The sequence below is a fragment of the Chrysemys picta genome, chromosome 8, assembly GCF_011386835.1.
Source record: "Chrysemys picta bellii isolate R12L10 chromosome 8, ASM1138683v2, whole genome shotgun sequence".
NCBI lineage: Eukaryota > Metazoa > Chordata > Testudines > Emydidae > Chrysemys > Chrysemys picta.
This window is the reverse complement of record NC_088798.1, coordinates 34,375,584-34,399,528: the sequence shown is the minus strand read 5'-3', so window position 1 is coordinate 34,399,528 and position 23,945 is coordinate 34,375,584. Positions and strand designations below refer to the sequence as shown.

General features: G+C 41.3%; 1 protein-coding gene across 4 annotated transcripts in view; it reads left to right on the top strand.

Annotated features, from left to right (window-relative positions):
• The window catches only part of BCAR3 (BCAR3 adaptor protein, NSP family member), a 188,442-nt gene that overhangs the window by 81,382 nt on the left and 83,115 nt on the right, over window positions 1-23,945 (top strand). For 3 of the 4 annotated variants that reach the window (XM_024103193.3, XM_008165791.4, XM_065555566.1), the window contains one exon: window positions 9,191-9,518. In XM_024103193.3, coding sequence (XP_023958961.2) covers window positions 9,191-9,518 — 328 coding nt within the window. Of the gene's footprint in view, window positions 1-9,190; window positions 9,519-23,945 lie in introns of those variants that run through there. The other variant, XM_065555568.1, reaches the window with a different exon arrangement.

Here is a 23,945-nt window from a genome sequence, read left to right as displayed (position 1 = left end):
AAAGAACACTTAAATATTTCTAATACTTCAATTTTATGCATACATTAATTTTTATATAAAAGTCAAAATTTAGTTTGTGGCCAGTTGTTGTAAATCTAATGAAATGATGTGATAAAAAGACTGATCTGAAATGTTTTTTTACAAACAATGGGGGATTTGTTCAGTTAAACTTTTCTCAATAGCGAGTTAAAAATCTAGTATGAAAAGTAAGCTGGCCACAGTTTTATTTTAATTTGAAACTGATATTGAGTAAACCCAAGTCATCCTTATTTATATGCTTTCCACTGACTCAGAATAATGGTTATAAAAAACTGCTCAAATAGGTTGTGAGCTTATCATAATATAGGATAAGGATTAATCAGCTTTTTTTTTTTTTAATTACTGTACTTTTGACGTCTTTTCGGGAGCCGTTTCAAAGCTCTGATCTGTCTGTAATCTCATGTGTTTGATGCTTGACAGACTCTGGCTTGTTACTGATAGAGGTTTAGATCCTTTGAACTCTTGCATGTGCTCTCCGCCACTCACCCGCTTTATCATATCAGGTTATGGATTCCCTGAACCTTTGTATTCTTTTCAAAGTCTTCAGGCCAGTATGCCATGGAGGCTAGAGTACCAATTAATTTTATAATACTTGTATCAAAGGCTTGGTGTTATGCAGGAATTTTTTTAATCCCAGATAATTTTATGCAAGCACCTCTTGGTGCAAGAATACTTGTTTGATTTTTAACTATTTTCTTGGTTACTTTACACTAAGACAGAAAAATGTGTATTGCCTGATAGGGAGAAAATCAACATATCTATTTTTTATTTATTTTTTAAAGTTCAAAATAGTTTTCAGCTACTACATCTATCCAAGCCACCTGCCAACTTCTGTGGTTTTCAATCACTTTTTTTTTTTAATGTGTGGTTCTTCCCTTTTGATATGATAAACCACAAACACCAGCAATAGGGAAAACTGAAGGCCTTGATCCTGCCATTGACTCTGCATGAGTCCTTCACTTGAGTGCAGAAGGCTGCCAATGCCAATTCAATTTCAGGATCAGGGCTTTGCTGACTATACATTGAAAATGGTGAAAGGGACTATACACAAAGGGCTTGAAAATGTGCAAAGTAAACAAACTGAGAAATATATATTTTTCTGTAATCTCTTTCAATTACAATATTAGAAATTGCTTGTAATAATAGTACTGTAACTAAAATGTTTTCAAACAGGTGTGTGTTTTAAATTGACTGTGTCCCTTTAAATGTCCCAGAATAGTTTACTTGAATTGGATATGCACATATTACTCTGCTCCATCCCTCTTAACTCCATTACTAGAGAGAGCAGTGAGAGATAGGGCTGAGGAAGGAGGTTTGTATCAGTGAAGGTACAACCAAACCAAGACAGACATATATCCAAAGAGCTGATATAAACCCCCCACTGAAGTCAATGGGCATCTTTCTGTATGATGAGCTTTGGAGCACAACCTAGAGTGTGATATGAATCAGTTTTCATAAATATCTAACAATGCACTAATCGCTTAGCATTTTGAAAAGACAGTTTAAGACCCTGATCTAGAGTCCTTTGAAATAAGTGAAAAGGCTCCCATTGACTTCATGGGATTTGAATCACGCTGTAAATGGGGATTTCACAAATACAAAAGGGGCAGACAGCAATGAATCTAATTTCTGTGGCCAAATGAGAGGTGTTCTCCTGGACAGACTGTAGTTACAGTTTTCACCACTAGTCTTATTTTATTGTTCCTTCTCCAAAAGGACCACTTACTCTGTGAAGTAGCCTCCCAGGGTGGGGGGAGGTATCTGCTTCAGAAAGGCAGATTAAACCATAATGTTGGCATTTTTATTCCTAAATCAGAGTCAAGATAGCTTTTTGAATACTCCATCTTAGGTGTATTTATAGGGCATATATCAGGTTGGTGTCTGAGCAATGAGGTGAATAGAATCTTTCTGTTTTGGAATGCAATATTGTTTGGTTTTGCCCAGCAGACAAATGCCTTCACCCTGTTTCCAATCCCCCTCCAAAATTTCCCTATGCATCCACATTCATTAATGTACATGGTCATTTAAAGAAATCTTGGTCTGTGCTTCCTCTGTTTACAACGTAATAAAAGGGTGGGTGGGTCCCTTCAGAATCCGTGTACGGAATCTGGAAAACATCTTGTCTATTAGCTGAGATCTGGATCTGGAGTCTTGATTCTTCTGTAGCTGACTAAGGCCAATTTGCTTCACAGATGGTCAAAAACTGTCTTTACTCTGCTTATGGGGCTAGCAGGAATTAAGAGGGACAGAAATATTGTACTGTAGATGAAAATACAAAATTCCTACCTTAGATTTAGCATTATAGGAGACTGAATCCAGTGCCGTGAGGCACTGTAAATGGAAATTTCTGTAAATGGAAATCCTTACAAAAGAGATTAGTAAGTGAGGCACTTGCCTCGGGCACGCAAAGCTGAGGGGTGCAGAAAAAGATGACGTCAGTGCGTTTGTCTGCAGACACAACAACCGTCATTCGAGTAATCGAGTTCTAGTATTCCCAGTGAGCACACACTTATTATATATTAGGACTTCTCGGATCCACTTAAGACCCACCAAACGGTGAGTGCCTTTGTTTATCATTCCTTATTTCTTATGGAGATCACAGATTGGGAATCTGCGATCTTTATAATATATTAATTTTGTTTAATGTTTAGATGAATTTAATACATTTATGTATTTTTAATTTTTATTCCAGTCTATTAAACAAGACCCTGCATTATGAATAGTATGAATTCTAAACGTCCGAGTGGGGCAGAGTACCGTAAACAACGAAAACACGCTACAGTAGAAAATGAAAAAATATGAATGACAATGGAGAACTGGCTAGTGAAAAATGCATCAAACTATGGGAATACACCAATAGCTGACGTCTCTGACGCCATAAGTTCGGCACCACTATCTAATAGTAACAATGAGAATTATACAACTTCAGAAATGATTGTTGCTATCGACCAGCAATTGGATCGTGAGGTTACAACTTCACTTTCAGTATTGATTACCGACAATGATGAGGCACTCGACACCTTCGATATCATGACTAAAACTAATGTGAATGGCCGCGATCAGCAACATAATTCCTCTGCAAGGCAAATCACTGAAATCAGTTTTAAGGATCCACCATCTTGGCCCTGTATAAACGATAAAATAAGATGCCACCTTATTGAACATGGACCTGACCAGGGAAAATCTGCAGATTTCTGTGAATCAACATCGGAAGATGGAAGAAAATTTTCAGGAGACTAGTTTTGTAAAAAGCTTTTTAATGGTGAAACTATAGAGCGTAATTGGCTTATTTACTCGGAAACCAGTACATCCATTTTTTGTTTTCCATGCATGTTATTCGATCAGCGGTTTATCAAATCTAATATTGCAAATCAGAAAGTAGCATTTAATGATTGGAACAATTTAAACCGTGTTGTGGAACATGAAAATTCAAACAATCGTGAAAATTTCTGTAAATGGAAATCCTTACAAAAGAGATTAGTAAGCGGAGAATGTGTCGATGATGCACTACGAAAAGCTATTGAAACTAATAAACAAAAATGGAGACATTCTAAAAATAATTCTTGATGCCATGATGTTTTACGCCAAAAACAATTTACCACTTAGAGGATCGTGTAGCAGTATAGAAAATCCTAATTCGGGAATATTTCTTAATCTATTGGAAACAGGGCTGGCTCCAGGCACCAGCTCAGCAAGCAGGTGCTTGGGGCGGCCAAGGGGAAGGGACGGCACGTTGGGCTTTTTGGCGGTGGGTCCATCGGTCCCTCTCAGAGGGAAGGACCTGCCACTGAATTGCTGCCGAAGAAGAAAGCGGAGCTGTGGAGCTACTGCCGATTGTGATCGCGGCTTTTTTTTTTTTTTTTTTGCCACTTGGGGCGGCAAAAACCCTGGAGCCGGCTCTGATTGGAATTTATAAGTCATTATGATGTTCAACTAAAACAGCATATCATAACTCACAAAAAAGGTTCAGTGGGTTATTTTTCACCAGCTATACAAAATGAATTTATTGGCTTACTAGCAAACCAAGTTCATAATGAAATTATATCCAAAATAAAAAAAGCTAAATATTATTCTATCATTCTGGACTGCACATCAGACATATCGCATTGAGAGCAAATGTTCCAGGTTGTGAGATACGTGAGAATTGATAATGGAATTGTATCTATTGAAGAAAGTTTCATAGACTTCATTGAAACCAAAGAAAAAATGGGAAGTGGATTAGCTGAAGAAATAATAAAGAAGCTCGAAAATGATGGGCTTGATCTACAAAACACGAGAGGCCAAGGCTATGATAATGGCGCAAATATGTCAGGTGTGTACAAAGGCGTCAAAGCTGTCATTTTGAAAAAAAATAGATTAGGGAATTTTGTACCATGTTCAGCCCACGGTCTAAATTTAGTTGGAGTACGTCCGGCTTCCTACTATGGTTTCATTCTTTGCCACTGTACAAAAGTTATACACATTTTTTTCTCATTCAACCAGTGGCTGTGATATTTTAATGGGTATGTTAAAAGTATCACTAAAAGGTCATGCTGATACTAGGTCATCAAGAGCTAATGCAATTGAAGCCTTAAATTCGCAGATTACAGAAGTGACCAAGGCTCTAAAAAATGTCGCTGTTGCATCAAAATGTCCAGAAGCAGTATCAACTGCTAATAGCCTTCTTAAAAAAATTAATTATGAATTTTTGTGCACGTTATCCATATGGCGCAATATCCTAACTCGTATTGACAGAGTGAATAAAGCCCTACAAGCAAAAGGCATCACTGTTTCTCAGGCTTGTAAAATGATCAACAGATTACGAAATATTTTACAAGAGATGCCTGAAAGCGATAACAATATGGTTAATATTTTTACAGATTGTAAAAAAAATATAGAAATACCAGCAGAATTTATTGAATCCAGAAAGCAAAAATAAAAAGGCAGCAACTTTGAGTGTGCAGACGTATCTTCTAATTTATCAGCTGAACAGTCTTTCAAAGTACAAATAAAAACCGTATTTGGCACCATAATAGTTGAGTTAAATTGGAGTTATGAAACTTTAAATGAGATATCTTCTGTTTTTGATTTTCTTTTGGGTGATTCACTTGTTAAAATGGACACTACTAATCTTCAAAAAGCAGCAGTGGATTTAAATCTCAAATATGACAACGATTTGAATGCCTCAGAAATTTTGTCAGAGATTCAGAGTTTTAAACCTGAGGCGTTGGCATTGTTTCCAAAAGTTTCATGCACAACTAGTTTGGACCTTCTCCAGTTAATTCATGAATATAATTTGGCCGACTCTTATCCAAATTTAGAAATTGCATAAAGAATATTTCTCTGCTTGCCAGTAACTGTGGCTTCATGCGAAAGAAGCTTCAATAAGCTCAAATTAATTAAAAACTACCTTCGAGCAACCACGGGTCAGGAGAGATTAACAAATATGTCCATCTTGTCAATCGAACATGAAGTAGCGAATAATATTAATTTTGATGCAATTATTGATGAATTTGCCTCATTAAAAGCACGAAAAGTACAATTTTGAAAAATAATCGTTGATCGTATCTGATATGGTTCTACAGCTAAATTTTATTTGTGATTATTTAAATAGTATGTTTCATGCACTATGATGCACACCTTATGTATGAGTTGATTTTGTATGCAGAACTTATGATTAAAATAAATGTTCTATTATTCTTATTCTTATTCATGGTTTTTCTTTTTTTTTTTTACAAAGTAACTACTATGAAATTATATGGAGGGGGGAGGGGGCAATTTTATATTCTTGCCTCGGGCGCAAAAATAGCTAGTTACGGCTCTGACTGAATCAGTTTTTGTTCTGCCCTAAATAGAAGCAAGCTATACCATTTCCCAGGCTTTTACTCTAGTGTGACTGCATGTTAGCAAGCAGCAGTGTTCAGAACTGGGATTCCAGTCCTTTTTGTTCAGAAACCGTCTAGTGTGTTGACCCATTGTGTCAGCTGTTGATTGAACCTCTTTTGGCAGGCAAAGAGTGTTTTCTAATGAGTGTAGTTTTCTAGGACTGCATCTACGGTAAATTCAAGCATTCCTGCTTGGCTCATACTCTGAAACAGTTGAAACGTTCCAGGATCTCCAGATGAAAAGGGGCTCATTCCTTCGAGCTTTGACATTCAGTAAAAGGAAAATTTGACAGATAATTGTTTGCATTACTGGGCTGACCGTTTTATTTATGTTGCTGAATCTTGACTTGCTTTTAGGAGTCCATCAAGGAGTAGCAAGTCCAACTTCTGACCCTTGGTGAGGATGCTAGCAGGCATGATTATAGACAAATTGAGTAGACCTATTTTTTTGGGGGGGGGGGGAATGCTGTAATGTAATCAACTTTTTATGTAATAAAATTAAAGTATAACTATATGTATTTTGCAAGTGGGGAGATCACTTATCAAATGTGGAAGCAGGATGTTCATGCGTCTCATGTGAGTTCTCAAAACAGCACTTAAATGCTCATTTTGTATATCTAAGTGTGAATTTAAATATCCAAATGCTGGACTTGTATATCCTGTCAAGGTGTATGCATTTGAAAACTGGGCTTATGGTATAGCTCAGTGGTTCTCAAACTTTTTACTGGTGACCCCTTTCACATAGCAAGTCTCTGAGTGCACACACCCCCTTATAAATTAAAAACACTTTTTTATATATTTAATACCATTATAAATGCTGGAGGCAAAGCGGGGTTTGGGGTAGAGGCTGACAACTCGCAACCCCCCATGTAATAACCTCACAACCCCCTGAGGGGTCCCGACCCCCAGTTTGAGAAACCCTAGTATAGTTGATGTGGGGGGTGGAGGTGCTTTAAAATGTGCAGTAGCAAATTCATGGTTTAGTACTTGGAAAAGTAAACCTGATGAGCCTTTCTTGTTTCACTGAAAGTTTGTCAGGTTGTTATTTTAGAAATCAATATCAGGTGGAAGTGGGTGGTCCTCTTTCTCTAGATATCGCTGCATAGGAAGTAGTCTGAAGTCTATTGTTATTGTGTCACAGATTTTGTTGGTAGCCAAAACTATAGCTGAAGTTACATTGCAACTTCTTCTATTATAGCCACTTGTTTTTGCATGCTTGTAACTTTTGAGGCTAAAACTTCATATGCTTTGTCTCAGCCCAGAGATGAATTTACTAGCAAGTTTGAGGAAAATCCCTCATATGTTTGAGTTAAGGAGAGTGAGGAAAGTACATTTATTATAATATAATAATACTTTTGCACTTATCAGTCTCAAGGTTTTTTATGAAGATGGTAAGTACCATCATTAGGTGCAAAAACAGAGGCAATTCTAAAAATTGGCTCATTATGGGCAAGTTAGGCTGGGACTTCCAAACTCCTGTATATAGGGGTTTGGGTGCCTAACTCATTAAGGTCCCAGCCTCAATGTTAGTGTGAGTTTTGAGAACCTTCATTTTTTTCATTTCTTGACTTTGATTGGGACTAGTTCACTTTTATGCCTCAATACTATGTTTAGTATATGGAACAATGGAGTTACACCAATTTACACCAGCTGGGAATCTGGCCCTATATCAGGTATTTTCTGTTTTGGACTTACCTATGAATCAATTCTGTTGGCATGGGTAATCAAAAATGCAAAGCAGCCTGTACAACAGTTAAATTTTGAATGAACATGCAATATTTTTGATGCCACCAAGTAGAAATGACTTCCCCAAACCACATTCTGAATGAAGGTATAAACAATAGGAGGGTCTGAAATTTAGTGGTCACATCAAGGGACCACATCATAATCTGTCAGAAAGACCTCTTGAAACTACTACTTTTTTTTTTTTAATTTAATCCATTTTAGTTGACTACATCAACAAGAGCACAACTTCCCATAAACATTACACAACATGCACGAGCAATTCTACAGAGCCTCTGCAAATGGAACTTTTCCATTAGAAGTGATGTCATCAAGATCCTACCATAAATACCTTGCTCTAATTACAGATAGTTTATATTAAAAAAAAAAAAAAAAAAAAAGTGGGAGGGAGTTTTTGTCAAGTCACCGACACATTTGTGGAGTCCATGGCTAGATTCTCAGCAGCATAAGAGGCCTTTGTGGTGCAGCTAAAGTGGAGGGGAGAGCGTAAAGATAGTTTTATGAGCTGAACCCTGACATAACTGAGATCAGCCTCAATGTTGCTCCAAATTATGCCTGGCTACAATAACCCACAAAGACCCCCAGCCCTCTGACAATGTTCTAATGATTGGAGCTGGAAGTGGATGGAGTGGGAGCCAGTGTAGCCATCACTACAGGACCTGTGGATTCCCCTAAACCATAGGCATCCCTTGGTAGTCACTTAATGCTACTTTATATTTGCAGAGTGGCAGAAAGCAGCCTTATCGGGGGCCAGAATCTGACCCTATGAATTTACACCAAGTGTTTGTAATTTTGTTCATGTTTGCGGAGGTATGTTGGAGACACCTCTTTGTTGTAGGCCAGGGTACAAGTGACCAAATTCAACGCTAATGTAAAGTGTGCAACTCCATTAACTTTATCCCCCTTATACCAGCAGTGAATTTGACTCAGTTGGCCTGTGTATCCTACAGAAAAGAATTCCAATAATCTATTGTCCTTATCTTTTGGATAAAATCCTTTGTCTTACAAGCTTTTAAAAATATTTGCCCCAGTTCTCTAGTATGCTTATTACTTAACCAGGTCTGTAGTGCCCACTACTGAGTTTAGACTTGCAATCTTTTAAACTGAGCCTTGGTCTGTACATTGTTGGGGTTTTTTCCTGACAATTTAGTTTCAGTTAATGATTCCAGATTGATGTTTGACCTTTCAAATGGAATGGTTTCTAAGAACTCAGGATAAAACAACAGATAAGAAGATAAAACCTTGTAGGTAATAGCAGATTATGGCCCAGATCCTGCAAACGCTTGCATATGTGCTTAAGTCAATTATTTTAATGGGGCTATTCACATGCATAAAGGTTAAGCACATTTGTATAATAATCTGCAGGATTGGGACCTATGAGATTAGGTCATAATTTAGTGTATATTTGAAAAGTATATATTGTCTGCTTTCTAATACAAGAAGTGCAATGTTAATAGAGACAACTGCTAACAATGTTATTTAATTTCATTTAAAATGGCAGCACTTGTGAGTGATGAACGCTGTGGGCAATTTTTATTTTTCAGAGCTGAGAATGATAGCTGCTGGAAAACTTGCAAGTCTCCCCAGAAACATGCAGGTGAACCATCAGTTCTCACTGGCTTCTTCTATGGATCTTTTGAGCAGCAAACCTCCTCTGGCTGAGCATCGCGTAGACTCCTATCAAGATGTTTCTATCCATGGCACTCTCCCAAGGAAGAAAAAGGGGACCATTCCCATTAGATCTTGTGATATGTTTAGCCATATGGGAACCCTGCCATTCTCCAGAACACATAGGCAGCAGTCACCTTTGATTCAAGATGTCATAGAGGAGTATCCCCTGCAAGACAGGAAGAGTGAGAAACTCCACTTCAGGTACCGTCTTAAACTTAACCCAGATGTTTGTTTTGTAAGAGCTGTACTGTATTCTTCTAGAACTCCTGTCCTCTATTTACAAGGCTACACTGGCATGGCTGAGCCAACATGGGCATGACCATGAGTCGGTGCTCAACTTGAGTCAGCCCTTAGTGAGATGGCCCCATGTCACAAGCCAGGTTTTAGGTCAGCTTCTATGTAATTACGCAAAAAATGAAATCCGATGCATTTTGCTAATTATAAGGGAAATTTTTGCATCTTATTCCATAGATTAAAATGAAAAAAAGCCTTAGGTGGTGTTTTGATTAGGTTTTTTAAATATTCTAAATTTTAATAATTTTTGTTGCTTTGTTCCTGTAGATTCGGAAATCTCTCGTGTGGGTGGTGGGAGGCAGGTCTACTTAGCTGTCCTAGTAAAGATAAAAATATTCTGGCCAAAATTTTCAAATGTCAGTACCTAAATTTAGACAACTAAATAAAAGCTCGATCCAATTCCAGTTGAAGAATTTGGGAGCACTACTGGAAGCCTCAGTTACTTACAGTAAAGAGTGAAGTCTAAGAACCTGTATCAGATAGAGTGTTCACTGACGTTAATAGAATGACTATCAGTCCCTAAATGTCCTGATTTTCAGAGATGCTGATCCTTCAATGGCTCTGGACATCCTCCTCATACCATTTTGTGGGATATCTACTTAGGTTTGCCCAGATGTTGCACTCAAAGGGTGAAATCTTAGCTCCATTGAAGTCAATGGTAAAACTCCCACTGACTTCAATAGGGATACTATTATTTATTACTGTTATTTAGTATGTGATAGAGAAGAAGAATTGGGGTGCAAAGTTGTAAAAACACAGTCACTGAGCATAGGCCACGTATTGTTGACAATCCCATAAGAATGGCAGGATTGTCGCAGGTGGGCGCCAGACAGGGGCGGCTCTATGTATTTTGCCACCCCAAGCACGGCAGTCAGGCAGCCTTTGGCATCATGCCTGCGGGAGGTCCGCTGGTACCGCGGATTCGGCGGCATGCCTGCGGGAGGTCCACCAGTCCCGCACCTTCGGCGTACCCACCACCGAAGCCGCGGGACCGGCGGACCTCCCGCAGGCATGCCACTGAAGGCAGCCTGACTGCTGCCCTCACGGCGACTGCCAGGCCGCCCCCCGCGGCTTGCCGCCCCAGGCACGCGCTTGCTGCAGTGGTGCCTGGAGCCGCCCCTGGTGCCAGAGTCAGGAAAACAACAAACTTGAGTATAACACAGTGGATTAATAAGGTACAAAGAGTATGAGATACCGTTTTGCGGCTTGGATGTCAGAATCGGCATGGTTAAGAAAAGTAGCTGAATGGAACTTCTACACTGGGATTTATAGTTATACTGTAAAAATGTATTTACCAATCAGATTTCATCACACAACCTTTGATTAAAGGAGGGAAATTGTATGAGCTCTGTTCTTGTGGCAGATCAGATCAGCCTTCTCCTTTTAAGGGTGAAGTTAACTGAATCTATTGTTAATAGTGCTTGAGGACAAGCTGAAAGATTGTTCTAGAACAGTTTTGTTTCTTTCTACCATCCAACAAATCAGTCTGGGTAAAAGGCTTCAGAGCACATAATATTCCTCTCCATATGGTTTATAGGGTAATGGTCATGAGGTGTAATTGCTTCCTGCTTGTTTGGGCTTGCTTGTGAACCTATTGAACTCCTTTTAATTATTATGTGATCAGAAAGTGCACGCACCCAGAGATGTTATCAAAAGAAGAATGTGATGTCATGCACAGTTGCTTTCTCACAGTCTTCCTTCACATAACAATTACTGTACACAGGGCCGGCTCCAGGGTTTTTGCCACCCCAAGAAGAAGTAGGGGGAAAAAAAAGCCACAATCGCGATTAGCTCTACCGCCCCCGCTTCAGTCTTCGGCGGCAATTCGGCGGCTGGTCCTTCACTCCGAGAGAGAGAGAGAGAGTGTGTGTGACGGACTGGCCGCGCAATTGCCGCTAAAGAGCCCGATGTGTCCGCCCCTCTCCTTTGGCCGCCCCAAGCACCTGCTTGCTGGGCTGGTGCCTGGAGCCAGCCCTGACTGCACAAGTACAGTTTACAAGAGGTATACCTTCTCTCTTTGAGAGAATAGGGCCTCCAAATTACATATACTTATACTTGTACTATTAGGAATATTGCTGTAGTCTCAGCAAGAACAAAAGTGTCAAGAGGGGAAGGACAAGCCTCACTCAGAATGAGAACATGATGCTACTCAAATAATAAGGGATGTTGTTAGAACAGCTGGCTAATAGTACTTTCTACTGCCATGTAGGAGATATGGTTGGTCTCCCAGTCACCTTGCTAGATTAGTCAGAGATGTATGGTAGTAGCTCTTGACTAATGTTTACAGTGCTGGCAACTGATGTTAGAACTGAAGTCACTATCCGCTCAGACCATGAGTAAGTGTTTAAAAGAGCTGTGAAATCCATAAATAAATATGTATATGATGGCAGACATATGGGGCCAGATTCTTTCCCCCTTGCTTATATTGAATGTGAACATACTCTGCCAGTAGTTTCCTTTTTATTTTTTTTAGGAAAGCTAGAAATTGCCATATTCTGCCATCCTCCTTGGTGTCTCATGTTGTGAATCTGCACCTTTGTTCAATAACTAAAAAATAAGATTGTACATTTAGACACAAATATAGAGCACACTTATGATTTGCCTGTAGTGAACTTTTGTCATAATCAGCAGGGGTCACATTGTGATGCTCTCACCGATGTTGAGCATGCTGAAATCAATGGGACTGTTGGTGTAGTGAGGACGCTCTACTCAACGTGAGGGAGGGTATATGTATGTCTAAGCTCACTGGCACTGAGCATTCCTACAGTTTGATAAGACCGATAGATATCCCTCTTGTACCGCTGATTTCTGTGTAGAATCTCATGGTGAATGAGAGTCAGAGATCAGTTCCTCAGAGTAGGAGCTGCATTGCGAGCAAGTGTATCTGAGGCAATCACTAGGACAGCTCAGTTTGAGTATTTAAGAGAACTCCAACACAGCACTGAATAAATTCTTTTGTGTCCCGTTTTGTTCTTTTTTTAATATAGTGTTCTACTTTCACTTAATAATGCTTCCAGACGAAGTTTGAAATTCGGAGAATCCTTGTCCACCTTCATCGCTCTGTTGACATAACAATAGAGCCAGGGTTCTAATGCTTAGCATTGTAGTTGCTATGAACTGAGGTTAGAGGATCCTAGATATTGTGATTCAGAATGTCAAGGTTGCAGGCTCAATTATTGTGCTTTTGGGATAATTTTTTTTTAAAAATAACATTTATTGAGACTTTATATATCAATACACTCTTCCAAGAGTTTAAAGTTAAGAATAAAACCATGAAAACACAATGGAGACCATACACAGGGATCAGTTGACATTGCCAGGGAAAGAAACAGGATACAGTAGAGAGCAGCGAAGAAAAAATATAGGTGTCTCGAGCGTAAATAGTCTTGTGCAACTATGAACATTAATTTATATTTCTCCCTTATGTAAATTGGTCTTTATTTCCAAAAATTCCTCTCATATCTCCTGATACTTTGTCAAGTCATCTTTCAATATCAGTTGGTTGGGGGAAGGGGAAACTATTTCTCCCAGGCATTGATTTAAAACGGGTATTAATGGTATCATATGTGAACTACTTATTAAAATTACATTTCACTTTACACAAGGTAGATTGTATATTTTAAATATCTATTGTGTAATGTAATTTGATTATATGAAATGCCTTGTTATCCAAATAGGGACATTTCCCTCTGACCCTAAGAGCACCCCAATGCCATAAGACAAAGGGCTCCGTAGTATCTAGCAGTGAGCCTCAACTGTCCTGATGAGCTCAATGTAACCCAACTTGATGGTGTCATAATCTATATCTAAAAGGTGTCCTGTAAGGTATAATATGCAAATTGGTAACATGATCATCATTAATATTACTGTGTGGTGTATGTATGGGTGATTTAGAATATAAATTGAGCAAAGAGGCAATAGAAGTACATTTACAGAAAAGGTAAACAAAGCCATCAAACTACTGAGTGGGGGAGATAGACACTTAACTATCACAATGGGAGGCGGAGAGACGCTGCAAAAATTAACATGGTGTCAGTTTCCTGGTGGACAGGGTCGGCCCACAACATTTTGGCACCTGTGGCGGGGAGCTCAAATGATGCCCCCATAGTCCCCTTTGTTGGGTCAAAACTTTGAAAGGTCTCAATTCTGCCTTCTTCCTGTTCTACTCCTCTCATGGTACTGCTCTGCTACCTACCCCAATAAAGGAGAACTAACAACTTAAAATGCTTTGTTCAAAAATTTTAAGTAACACTTAACTTTCAAACGCCTGGACAGCAAATATAACTTTTCTTGCCTGCATAGTAAACACTGGCATTTTTATCTGTTTGAATAATCAAAGTTGTGCTTTCCGTGCCTTCTTGGTTGCAAAGATTTGAACTGCTTTCTGAAGGTCCACAGTCTGGGTCAGCTCATGCTCTACTGAGATGGTTGCAAAGCCAACCAGCCTCTTCTGTGTCATTGTGGAGTGTAGATGTGTTTTTATTAACTTCAGCTTGGAGAAGCTGCGTTCTCCACTGGCAACTGTTACACGAAGTGTTAGAAGTATGCGCAGAGCAGTAAAAGCATTTGGAAAGAGAGTGGTCATTTTATTTGTGCACATATATTCCAGAACAGCCATTGGAGTTGATCCTGCTGAGATGTATCTTGGAAGGGCTTTCAGTTCATCACCTAAATCACTTGCATCAATATCGCGCTTGATATCATGTGTCAACACTGTCTCTAGTGCCCTGCATTGCTGGTGTAGGTCTTCTTCGGGTATAGTGAGGAGTTTTGGAATATCATACAACATCCAAAATATACTGCTGTGTTCCTTGAGCTGCATGAAACATTCTTCAACTGATTGTATTGCACAATCTAGCACCTGGTTAAAGAATTCAACTTCGAATTGTTGTTTGGGGTTTCTTATGGGATTATCCCATGCCTCGTAATCAAAATGTCTTTTTCTTCGGTGACTCTTGTATTCTTGAATGGGTGGGGAAATAGCTTCAGTGTGAAGTTCCTCTGCCAACTTCCGTGCACTCTTCAGAACATTTTGAAATCCCTCATCTGACCGGTAAGACTGTAGGTATGACTTTGCTTTGTCCAGTTGTTCCATTTCTCCAGATACATCAAGGTCAACACCTTGGAGTCTCTTGCTTACAACATTTATTTCAAACAGTATGTCATGCCATAACACTAAGTCATACAGAAATTTGAAGTTATGTATGTTTCTGGTGATTCCATTTCCCTCTGCCACTGTTCTCCCATGAACAGTTCCTGTCATAGCATTATCCTCCATAATGGCAACTATGGCATCATCTATCTTCCCAATTTGGTGTTTGATGGGAAAGTTGAGTGGAGGCGAAAAGCCTATCCTGTGGCACTCGGTGGTTTCAGTGTCAAAGAGGATGTTCCCAGATGTTGCTTCAAAATTTGCCATCGATGAGTTGATGCAGAGAAAAATACATAGATGCTTTGAATTACATTAAAAAATTCAGCAGCCTCACTGGAAGCTGATGCTACATCACTGACCACCAAGCGCAATGAATGAGAACTGCATGGGACAAAAAAAAGCTCGAGGGTTTAACTCTCAGATCCGTGTCTGCACTCCTCTGTTCTTTCTTCTCATGTTGGCACCATTATCGTAGCCCTGACCTCTCATGTCAGCTATCGCAATTCCTGTATCTTCCAGCTTTTTAAAAAGCACATTTGTCATACCAGCTCCTGTAGTATCATCAATGTCAATAAATTCTCGAAAATGCTCTCTGATAGTGACCATTGCAGGGACATTTTCACTAGGTTCTGTTGTTACAAAACGCACCAGTATGGCTGATGCAGGTGTGCAGTCCAGAATAACAGAGTAATATCTTGCTGACTTCAGATCTGCCACAATCTTCTGTTTGACTTTTGTTGCCAGTAACTGTATGATCTCATTTTGAATTGTTTTTCCAAGGTAGTGGTGTGTGTACATTTCTTGGGTGGTGACTCTCTTCTTAGATGCTCCTGGAGTACAGCATCAAACTCTGCCATCAGCACCACAATTTTAAGGAACAGAGGGGTAGCCGTGTTAGTCTGGATCTGTAAAAAGCAACAGAGTCCTGTGGCACCTTTAAGACTAACAGATGTATTGGACCGTAACCTTTCATGGGTGAATGCCCAATATGCTCCAATACATCTGTTAGTCTTAAAGGTGCCACAGGACTCTCTGTTAATTTTAAGGAAGTTTCCATTGTTTGGCACATACAGCTGATCTGAAGTGCCATGCAGTGCAAAGTTTTGGGTAGCAAGCATTCTCACAATGGCAATGAGCCTTTTCAGAACATTTTGCCAGTAAAGAGACTGATGCAACCTTCTCTTGATGCTGATCATCTATGGTGGCCTTTAACCTTAGTCTCATCTCAAGCTCTTTCCACCTATGGAATGCAATCTGGTGATTTGCTGCCTTCTCATGGCATGCTAGATTTCTAGCCAGATTTTTCCAGTCCTTTGTTCCAGCCACATTGGGTTCTGGAACATTAGACTGGAAGAGTTTGCAACAAAAACAGTATGCAGCATTCTGTTTTTTTGAGTACATAAGCCCTGGCCTCTCCACTTTGTCACCATTGGGGATTTCACGCCAGTAATGTGTTGGGTAGAAACTTCTATTTTCATTGTCTTTGGGGAACATTAAGTTTTTCACCTGCTGTGGCCCATGCAGTACAAGGAAGTCCCTCAGGCTGCTGCTCAAGTGGGTCCATAGTCCTGGATCATCTAGACTTAAGGAACTAAACTCAGCAGCAGCTGTTTCTTGCGCTTCCACCACATTCTTCTCTGATCTACACTTTTCTTCAGGAATGTGCATGGTTACATCCATTTGAGATGGAGATATGGATGCTGCAGTAGCTGCCAGGTTACCTGCACTCTGACTAACTGGAAGATCAGGCATCACCACTCACATCCTCACTGGGGCCGGAAGGCTCAGCGTGAACATTTGTCTATATATCTCAGGAGAGCTTCTTCCTGCTTAGATAGAAAAGCTTCCTTTGCTTGCTTGCTTTTTCTGAATGCTGCCCCAGAGGGGCGTTTTCTTCTTTCACTCATGACTGCTGTTCTGTGCCAGCTATAGTGGCTCCCAACACTCAGTTGAAGGGGACAAATAAGCAGGCTGGTAGCAGGGCCTGAGTGAGGGAAGATATCAGCGTTTTAAGGGCCTAACTGGTTCCTACTACTTCAGTTGACTGCCTGTTCTCCTCAAGTGGGTTCAGGGAAGCAGCAGGAAATGGGAAGCTCCCTGAGACTGCCGGAGGCGATCTGCGAATGCAGGGAGGGAGGAAGTGATCTCTGCTGCAGGGGAAGCGGAGGAGGGGCTCTCTCTGGCTGTCGGAGCCCCATGAAAGTGGCACCATCCGGCCGGCTGTCCTGTTAGCCGCGCGTGCTCTGCATGGGGAGGGGAGGGGAGGGAAGAGTCCGGACATTTACAGATTCCCCCCGGATGCTATTTTTAGCTCAAAAAGCCGGACGTATCTGGGGGAATCCGGACGAATGGTAACCCTAGGCTCCTCCTCCCCTGTCTCTCCCTGCAGCTCCTGCTGCTTTCTATTATTCCCTCTCACCTTTTCTCCTGCCTGCCTGTTATGTCTCTTGTGCCCTCCTTCCTCCAGCACAGCACTCCACCATCTCTGTGATCTAGAGCAGAGAGAATACATATGCACCAGCAGCAGACACAATTTTCTGCACTCTGGGTCCTAGTGGTGTCCCCCCACAGTGTGGCACCTGAGACAGCCGCCTCAGTTCGCCTCATGGTAAGGCCAGTCCTGCTGGTAGACACAGCAAGCTGATCCCCCATGAGAGTGTCCTGACTTTGACAATAAAGGGAAAACAGAGGCTAGAAGCAGAGAAAGAGAGAGCCATTTTCGTATCCTTCGTGAGAAGAAATAAAGAAACCAAGCGCTTTGAGCTCTGTGTTGGGTCCTGGCTAAGAACTGGCTGCCCATGCTGGAAGAACTGTGGTGAAAGCTACTTTGAACAAAAGATTGTAGTTGGTTAAGTTAGGTTTTAGTCTTAGAAGTGTATTTTTACTTTCTATCTCAATTCCTTTTACTTGGTATGACTTAGATATCTGTTCTTTGTTAATAAACTTAATCTTGTCTTATTACACAATCTTCAGTGCAGTGTTTCAAACTGAAGAGTAAAATCCTCAGCCACACTAACAGATTGGTGCTTGTACTGCCTCTATAAAGGCGCATCAAACTCGATAAGATTTTGTGAGGGTTGCAGTGAGAGGGGCTGACCACTGCAGAGGAGATGGGTTTTGGGTAGACTTGGGATTGGAAAGGCTGTTGGAGTGACCATGCAACTAACCAGGTTGGTGGAATCCAGGGTGAGGGCATTGTGCTGTGAGCAGGGCTCTGACCCAGATCTGTATCATAGGCGCCGACTCCGTGGGTGCTCTGGGGCTGGAGCACCCACGGGGAAAAATTGGTGGGTGCAGCTCCCTGCCTGCCCCCCGCCCCAGCTCATCTCTGTTCCGCTTCCTCCCCTGAGCACGCCCTGTGCCTGCTTTTTCCCCCTAGCTCCCAGCGCTTGCACTGCGAAACAGGAGGGAGGGGGGAGGAGGGAAAATGCAACGTACTCAGGGGAAGAGGCAGTGCCGGGGCAGGGATTTGGGGAAGGGGTCCAATAAGGGCAGGGAGGGGACGGAGTTAGGGTGGGGACTTTGGGAAGGGGTTGGAATAGGGTCGGGGCACGGAAAGGGTGGAGTCAGGGCAGGGCTGGGGGTGGGGGTGCGAGCACTCCCCGGTGCCGGGGAAAGTTGGCACCTATGATCTGTACAGCACAGAAACACACAGGGTTACAGGGCAGGTAGTGATACAACCTCTTACTGGTCTGGGTGAACCCCCAAAGCATCACAGTCCCCAAAATACTTTTAATTGAAAATTTTCTTGTTTATCTGATACCTCAATTCTTCAAACCTGTTTAGTGTCTTCTCTCTCCTCCTCTTTTCCATGCCATTACATTTGGCTAATCAAGCTCTGAAGGACATCTTTATAGTTAAAACACAGTCAAAAGACCTGCATTATGCTGCTGACTCTCCCATAGACTTACTGTATGATCTTTGGCAAGATATTCAGGCAAAATTTTAGTTAGACACCATAATTGGTATCTAAATAAAAGTGGCCTAATTTTCAGAGGAGCTGATTACTTGCGGCTCCCAGTGAAGTCAATGAGAACTATGAATCTTCAGTACCTCTGAAAATCAGATCCTTAACCTCACTTTACCTCAGTTCCTAAGGTGTAAAATGGAGATAATATTTACTGAACAAGCAGGGGTGTTGCAAGACCTAATTAATGTCTGCAAAGTTTTTTTTAAATTTCTGTTTGAAGCTGTTACAGTAGTGCACAGTATATTATATGAGTAAATGTTTTTGCTTATTCTATTCTGGTGTTTCCTCAGTATGCAAAGAAAAATACTATTTACTCCCTGCATGTATTATCCATTCAAGGGCTCGGAGCTGGAGCCACGTCTGTCTTGAAAGGGTTGTTTTGTGTGCTGTTTTTGTTTTCTTTTTTGGAGAAAGGAGCGAACATGATAGCAATAGTGCAGCTTTTCTCCAGGGAACCAGGAACTTTTTTTTTTTTTTCTCACTGTGCTCCAGTACTTCAATTCCCTATAGAAAATGTCTAATGCTAAAATGCTACAGTAAGAGGGTGCATTGGACAAACAGAGAGAGAATAAAATATGATCCATAAACAAATTACTTTGGTGGTCACATGGATGTATATTGTCTTCGTCCTCCCATGCTAGTGTGGGAGATGCCAGAAATTGCACAAAGTCTAACACATAAGAAATTAATCAGTTGACTCATACTGGTAAAGTTTGTCCCTTTAGTTTATGGTCTAGTCTTCACTGCTAAAAGGGATGTATTTTTTCCCCTCACGGTAACTAACACATGTGAGCTATCCTGACATAAAAACACATTAAAGACAAGGAATTTTAGATTTACAGTAAGGTAAATTAGGTGAGGTCACCCCTCACCCCCTGCAGAGGACTTGTTCTGAGGTCACTAGTTTACCTTGCTATAAAGCTAAAGTGCCTTGGCTTCACTAGGTTAGCTACAGCAAGATAAAAAATGCACCCCTTTGAGCAGTGAAGACAAGGCCTGAATCTGATTCTGTGGAACACCAGTGGAGGGAATTGAACAATTCTGGGCTGTAGTCATATTGTATATATTAGGAATCTTCACTCACAATCACCTGCATCCATTGGTTGGCTCTTACATACCCTTTTGTGCATGTCACTTGACAAAACTCTTGAAATCTGCTGGCTATCAAGATGGAACCTTCTTCTGCAGGAAAAGCTGCAGTGTTTCTTGAATGTTGTCAAGTAAATATAAATAAACGATTTCCCTTTGACGCCAGGTCCACGGATCTTGTTCATTGATTAATTTGACCTTGCAGAATGTTTTTATTTAAACATCGGAATTACTCAAAAGTATTTCCTTGTAATGAGATTTAGTCATTCTGGGATAAAAGCAACATTCTGGGTTGCTTTCTTTGGCTGACATCAGAAAACCCACCACTTTCTACGTCCTTTTATTTAGTTTCAGGTTGGATTTTTGTGGATGTCTATTCTTCTGCGTGACTGGAGATCAGCGCAGATTCTTTCCCCACACCTTTTGGTGAACTGTGTATTTCCAGAACACCACCAGAGAGAATAGTAATATGAAGTACTTAATTTGGCTGCTCTGGTACTATGAGAGGCAGGTGTGAAGGGTCACGAACATTTGTCTAGTGAAGTCAGAAGTTTCCTTTTGAAAACTTTGGTTTTTTTCTGGTTTTCTGTCAAACCAAATATCTACACAAATGTAGATTATGCTAAAAAGCATGTTCCTTCAAAGCTTTGTTTACTTTTTAAAGTATCAAATGTGCCTAATTATTAAACACCTCAAACCACATGTTCACATTAAAAAAAAAAAAAAATCTACAATTTTTTTTTTTTTTTTTTGAAAGAATAGGCCTACCACAAAAGCAACCAACCAACCAACCAAACCCCCAGTCAAGCAAAAGTCTGAGGGGCATGGTATATGACCCATCTCTTTTCTAACAGTAAAAATGGGGGCACTGTTGGGCCAGCAGCAGGAAGCAAAGTAACCGAGGTCACCTAGTTTTTGATTATTATGATTCCCATTGACTGTGTCAATGAATTTGGAAGCTAGTCTTCTAATGCTGGAGGCCATGCAATTTCCCCCTTACTCTTTATCACAGCAAGATGTCCTTCATAAATATGTTACATCTAAAAATAATGCAAACTAGTAGTATCATTGCGTATGAGAATGTTGCCTGTTAGAGGTCCCACCCACTCTGTGCAAAGCTGGTGGTGAAGGCAACTGTCGAAAATATTTGCATAGTTCATTGCCGTGGATCCTAAACTGAGGAGAGAGGTCCATTAGGAAAGAAGATTTCAGTTGGCTGTCAGTAGCACCCCCATAACAACTGTCAGACCATTATAGACAAATATGATTTCAATGTAAGAGCTAAGATGTGAGCATTCTCAGCTGTTCTTTCACAGGAGAGGCACAGGAATTTCTGAAGATCATCCAAGAAGGCACAGATAAGAACTCGATTTTTGCAAAGTGTCAGAAAGGAACGACTTTCCAATTCTAAAGCCATCCTCTCACTGAAAAAAGAATGTTCTTTTTGCTGACACAGACTAACACGGCTACTGCTCTGAAACCTATCCTCTCACTGGTGTTTCCGAAGGCAGAGCTAATGGAACACACTGCCTTCTTTATATTGCTAGGTATATGGTGGCAACTGTACTACTCAATTTTTCTGCATGTTCTTATAACTACAGTACCTTGAAAATAAGAGCACTTAAAGCTAGTGTATCTGTAGTCAGTTGATAGCATAATGAGAAAAATGGATGCTCAATTCCAATTACCAGTAATGAGTTACATTTTTAATAGCCAAGTAGAAATGTCATTTCAACTCGGTCTGTCCCATTCTAAACAAGTATGTGGATTATTTTTTCCAGAATTGATGGATTTCTTCATGCACCATCAAAGTTTCCTGTTAGAGCTATGTGAATTGCTGCAGTGTTACTGTACAGGGTTCATGTGTAAGCGGGGGAATGGTCCCGCTATTGTGGGGAACTTTCCTGGCTTCTGCACTACCCCGGTGAAGTGGGCTAGCGAAAGGATCTGAGTCCTCACTCCCACTTCCTTTACCCAGAGGCCTCCCTGCCCTTGAGGACTCCCCTTCCACTCTCCTGTCTGGCAGAGTCCTCGTAAACCCCGACAAGGCTGGGCCCAGGATTCCTGGGGGGCTCGACCCCCAACCCTGCTGTAGTCACCCAGGACAGGGGCTAGGGTGTCCCGACTCTGGGGTACTCTCTCTGCACTGGGCACCTCCCTGACCCACTGATCATTTCATACAATTTAAAGCAAATACAAGTTGTTTAATTAACAATTAATTTTAAAAAAAGAATAAGGAAAAATGGGAAAAGTTAAAGGAAAACACATCACCCCGCTCTGTGGCAGGGAACATCACAAACAGTGTCTCTGGAACGTCAGGGCAGTTCCCAGTCTGTTCCTTGTAGGTCCCAGGCTCCTTCTCAGGCCCTGGCTGTGCTGCAGAGACGCTGCGGGTCGGACACTTGCTCTGGCGGTGGCCACGCGCTCTCAGGCTCTAGGTGGCAGGACCCTTTTTCCCAGCGTCGCCCCTGCCCGGTTGGGGTTATGATCCCCCCCCCCAAGTCTGGCCTGCAGAACCTCTTGGCTGAGGCGTCTCCCTGTGCTGGGCCTGCTGCCCAGGGTCCCCCTCCTCTCCCCAGCTGCTCACCGCACCCAGCTCCGGACTGCTCCAGCCCCAGCTCCACCACACTGCCTCAGCATGGCTGCTGCTCTGCCTCCAGCTCCCTGGCTGCTTGTCTAGCCCCTCTGGCTCTGGTTGCTGCAGCTCTGCTCCAAGGGCAGCTCTGCTCTCTCTGGGCTGTGCTCTGGCTTTGGGGATGCAGCTCTGCTTCCAGCAGCTTAGCTCAGGCCCCTGCTCTCTCCTTAGCTTGGCCCCACTCTGTCTGACTCAGGCCATTCAAGTTCACACGGAGGATGGGACCCCCCTGGCCTCCTGACTCCCTGATTAGTCTGCCCGCCCTGTCAATCAGGCTGATCTGGAGCATTGGCCTCTCCCATTGCCCCTGGGGAATGTCAGTCTCAGGCTCCTGATTTCCCATCGACCCTTCCCCTTTTAGTGCTGGGAGCTAGCCAACCAAAACACCCCCACTGAATGTTAGTGAGGGGGCAACAGTCCCCTTACACATGCCAACGTTTTCTTTTGTTTCAATCTGTGTTGGGAGCTGATTCCCTGAGTTTTGGTTTGTTTCAGATTGAACAAACCCCAAAATGTTTGGCGCTCAGATAAAGTGATAGGGCGCTCAGGTATTTCTGAGATCAATAGAAAAATTCAGCATGAACTTAATTTGAAACTGATGGGTTTCATAGCAAAACTATCATACAGAATTTCATATAGTTTTGATTTGAAACTATAAACTGATCCAGGGGCCTGAAATTGGACCCAGATTTTATAGAAGCTTCATGATCCTTTTAAGGAACCTGGGCCAAATGTTAAGATTGTAACAAACTCTAAACCAGGCAAGATTTAGCATGAAGAAGTAAGTAACTTTTCTGACCATGGCCTGTTAATACATATGCACATTAATGTCTCTGTGAGTTGTTTTATATGGGCAGAATTCCTACCAGACTTCCTTTACCAAGGATAAATGACAAGTGTGTCATGTGGAGCTTAGCATTTGGTGGCATGAAAGAAGAGCTGCTTTCCCCCAATCCTAAGAACATTCATAAATATAATGGAACCATTTTGTTTGAATGCCTTGTAGTATTTTAGCACATCAGAGGTTGGTCACATATTTGCATTACATTGTTTTCATGCTCCGGCCTAGCCTCTCCTAGGAAGTGCTGAAGCTTAGCAGCTGTCAGTAAGAAAAACTGTGCATTAATTTGTGCGAATTAAAAACATCTACAAAGTGAAAATTAATTTACAGGGAATATTTCCAATTTATACAGGATGTTCGTGCTTTTACTGGCTGGGCTCATTTCAATATCCATTTCTTCTGCATTTACAGTTGCAAAGGCCGTTTTCAGTTCCAATTCCATTCCTTGGCCATAATGACATTTTAAAATCTGGGTCAGTCTGGTAAATAAGTTGGACTGCAGTACTGGAAATGGTTTGGATTCCAAACATTTTGCCTGCTTCTGTAAACTACATAAGATGTCCTTAATATTTTGTTGTGCTGCAGTTGCTGAGGGATTCTGTTTCTGACCTTATCTTTTCCTTTAATTTTTTTGGGGATGACTGTTT